Source organism: Microtus oregoni, unplaced genomic scaffold, assembly GCF_018167655.1.
Source record: "Microtus oregoni isolate MIOR12 unplaced genomic scaffold, Mior012 000056F_ref0000123, whole genome shotgun sequence".
Classification (NCBI taxonomy): Eukaryota; Metazoa; Chordata; class Mammalia; order Rodentia; family Cricetidae; genus Microtus; species Microtus oregoni.
The window spans coordinates 1,763,960-1,768,127 of NW_024543832.1; the positions used below are offsets into that span (position 1 = coordinate 1,763,960).

General features: G+C 38.3%; 1 gene segment (V, D, J or C); it reads right to left on the reverse strand.

Moving 5' to 3' along the window:
* Positions 1 to 752: 752 nt before the first annotated feature.
* On the reverse strand, positions 753 to 1,205 carry LOC121438578. The segment is given in 2 exon segments: positions 753 to 1,075; positions 1,160 to 1,205. Coding segments are annotated over 2 exon segments (369 nt in total).
* Positions 1,206 to 4,168: the final 2,963 nt, after the last annotated feature.

Genomic DNA, 4,168 nt, shown 5'->3' on the forward strand with positions numbered 1-4,168 from the left:
GTCAGCTGGAAGCAGGAATGGGGTTTACACCAGTTGGAAAGTGCACACTAGTGGCTGAGACTTTTGTACATTGAGAGCATGCAAATATGCATACAGAGGAATAATTCCTTGAGAATTAAGGTGCATACTAATTTTTGACAAGATGCAAATGTTTAAAATTAGAACTTTTCACAAATGATAACCAAGTGTACTCTTTTAAGTTTTCTTAGTTTAGAAGAAGAAAATATTGTATATTTCATTTTAAAATCTATGCTTGGAAAGTGAATTCGACGGGAAGCTGTAGTTTCTCTATCACATGAAAAAACAAAGAGAATAAATTACAAAATATTTGAAATTCCCCAGCTTTTCATTGAAGTTTAGTTCAATAAGTGTCACAATTTCAGACCCCTTTTGAAATCTCAGTTGGTACACACACACACACACACACACACACACACACACCAAAACAGAAAATATATCAAATTATATACCATTCATTCTGGTAATCAGAAGCAATTGGAAAACATAGAGGATATGTAGAAAAATAATTTGATCTAATGTATGTACACATAGAAGGTTGGCCATAGTATGACAGACTAGAGGGGCCTCAGGATATGCTTGGCTGGAAGAGAAAACCATTGATATTAAAACTCAATTTCATAAAGCATAAAGTAAGTGAACCTTACTTTTGGTTTTCAGGAGGCCCTGTTGGTCCTTAGTGCCCTCTGCTGGTCCCAGATGTCTCTATAAGGAGGTTTTTGTCTAAGCTCAAATTAGAGTTTCCTCACTGTGTTTCTGGCACAGTAATATATTGCTCTGTCTTCAGTGTGCACACTGATCAATTTTAAGAAGACTTCACTCTTGGAGTTGTCCTTACTGATGGTGATTCGAGACTGGAGAGGTGAACTGTACTTTGTGCTTCCACCCCTCCATATTGCTCCCATCCACTCCAGACCTTCTCCTGGAGGCTGGCGGACCCAGCTTATATCATAGTCAGTTAATGAGAACCCAGAGACAGTGCAGGTGAGAGACAGGGTCTGTGAGGGTTGCACCACGCCAGGTCCTGTCTCCTTCATGTGTAGCTGGGAAAAGACACCTGGAGACAAGCAACATCATGATCAGTCGTACATCATATAGATGACGTGCCTGGGTCCCTCTCCTGAAACCCTGAAACACTTACAACTTGGAAGTGTCACCAGGCAGAGGAGCAGCACCAGGACAGCCATGCTTTGCTGGACACTCCAGTGAGAAGGAGATGGGGCCTCTCAGCTGGGCCTGGGCTTTTATAGTGAGCCTGAGGGCTGCTTTGCATTGGCACATGCTCCTGAGAGGATTAAAGAAACCATAGGACTTGGTTTCCACTTCACTAAGGTGAAAGAGATTTGTCTTATGTTTCTTAGAGTATTTGAATATGGGACCTCAGGAACATTTTCTTGTTATTGTTTATATTTCCAAACCGTGACAAATGGGAATTAGTATGAATCACACTGTGTAGACCTGGCAAGTTAAACATAGGAGTCTTTATACTAAGTGAGTTCACATTGATGCAGTGCAGGCAGAACAGTGTACCATAACCTAAATGCAGTTGTATATCTCTATAAATTGCAGCACTGAATTTAATATGGAATTGGGCCTCTTAGTTATCAGAAACCCTACTTTAAGGAACAACTTAAAATTTATTCACTTGGTGTCCGTGAAATCATTCTTATTCTCATCACATGTCTAGAAGATAACTTGTGAAGATAAAGCTCACTAACATTATTATTTGTGATTTCAAGTGTTTATCTGAGAGGATACCCAAGAGACTTATTTTGTTCCTACATCATGTGGCTCAACCTATTCACTTTCTGATTTGGGAACACAATATTAAGGTACTGGTTTTAGTACCTCCTGATTTATGTCAGTCTACCTTTCTCTATGTACTTTTATCTTTCTTTTTAGCCAGTAATACAGAAAAACCCAGGTTCCTATACATAATAATTGCATTAATAAGGGATGGGAAATTTGGCTGTCAAGAAAACTTCAGGAAGCACAGTAGTTTACAACTAGTCTTGAGAGTTATGTTAATTAAAGTAAAAAATAAGGAAGAGAAGCTGAATCATTACAAAAGTGGAGAAGTAGGCAGATAGGAATATGGGGAGCCCCAAGCTTTGAGTTGTGGATCACCATAGAGGACAAGAGTTTGTAGAGCTTTCATCCATGCCTTGGTAATACAACCCATAGGGGAAATAAAGTGCAGAGCTGGACCCACACTGATGAATCAGCATTCAGAGAATGTCTTTTTACTACTTGGGATTGGATATTTCACATTTTAAATCCCTTATTTGTGTGTGCATAATCTTTGTACTAGAGTGGCAATGGTAGAGACAGGTCTTAACATTAGGGATTCAGCCATCTTGTGCAAGCTCCGATGGTCACTTCCACTATGAGTACTGTGTTTCACATGTTCTTTGCTCTGAAATTTAGAATACTTTTCAGATATTATTCTCAGCATGTTTCCTCTTTGGGTTTATCTGATATTTTCATTGTGTTAACAAAAATTTGGGAAGGAGTATTACATAAACAAATGTGTATCTCCCATACTATATTGGAGAACTTGGCCTTTGGTTACTTTGTGTCTATACTCTGCACATTCTTGCTTATTGGTTTTCCCTTTTCCTTGCATTCCCTAAAGAAAGTTGCTAAGCAAATTATTTGTAAAAGATAAGAATTCATGGTAAATCCACCCATTATATATAATTATATTCTACTTGATAGGTAGATTCTTATCCTTAAGTCTTTTATCAATTATTTGTTTACTTATGTCTGGTGAAAACATGGTCACTCACTTAATGGGTCCTGTTATAATGTCAGTACCAGCTTGTACATTTGTGATTTGGTTAGATTTCCATGAACATAATAAAAACTACAGTCATCAGGGAAGAAGGGACTTCATTTGGACAAAATCTCCGCCACCAGGTTGTTCTTTAAGAATGAATGCAGGGTCATTTTCTTGAGTAATGATTGAAGAGGGATGGTTTAGACACACATGGTAGTGCCATATATGGAAAGTTCTTCCTGATTAGTATAAGCAAGCATGCTGAACAACCCAGGGAGTGCAGGCCAATAAACATGGTTCTTTATGGTTTTCTATTCAGTTCCCACCTTCAGGTTGCTGCTATGATTTCCTGTACTGATAGACCTACATGATGGACTATAAGATTTGATTCATACCTGCATCTTCCAGATCTTTGCCTAATGGTTGAACCTATGAATTCACAGCTCTTTCCTTGCTATTTCTCCAGAATTTCCAGAATGCTAATGTGTTACAGCCACAGGTATTCCATCATTACAGGCAACAATGTTCATGATCTTCTGAAAAATCTAGTTCATTTCACAGATGGCATTGTGCTTTTATTGAAGCTTTGATTGAACAAAATCACTTGGCATCCAAAGCCCACCTACTCTTTCATAATGATACTGTATATGATGCCAGCATGCTATTCAGAATACTGCTTTCTTCTGACTTTTGTAACTTGAATACATCAGAGCTCTAGATAAAGAACCTCAGTTCAGAATTACCAGAGGTGTTATACACCATAATTTTTGAATGACAGTGTAAATAAGACTCTTAGAAACTTGTAGGAAAGAAAACTCATTGCACCCATTAAATTCTGCTGGAATTTCACAAGATAAACTTTAATACATAAACAGGAAAGACACAAAGAAATCATGTTATTATGAGTGGGTTAGGAGCTATTTTCAACTCACTGAAGCTCAGTGAATATCACTAAATACACTAAGCTCACAATCTCAGTGCTGGAGCCTCACACACATTTTGTTACTAGAACTACAGTTGATTCAAGGCTAGGTCTGTTTCCCAGTCTGTGTGATGATGACGTACAGACTAAAGACAATCTGTGTTCATGGTTCACTGACACTGACTGGTCCCCTTGTTGGCGCTGACATTAAACAACACAGTGCTCTATCTAGGGAATATTACTGAGTCTCTGGTCATAGTCTAGGATTACACAATCTCAAGGTTCTTTGCTTCTTTAGGATCTGAGTCTGGCCCCCATATGGCCCATTCTGCCCTGTGTGATGATCTACATTTTGTTCAAATCGGAGTATATCCTACATTTAAAAACACCTAGAGTGTTCTATGTAGATAGCTCTGTGATTCAAGTTTTAACCACATAAACAGAATGAA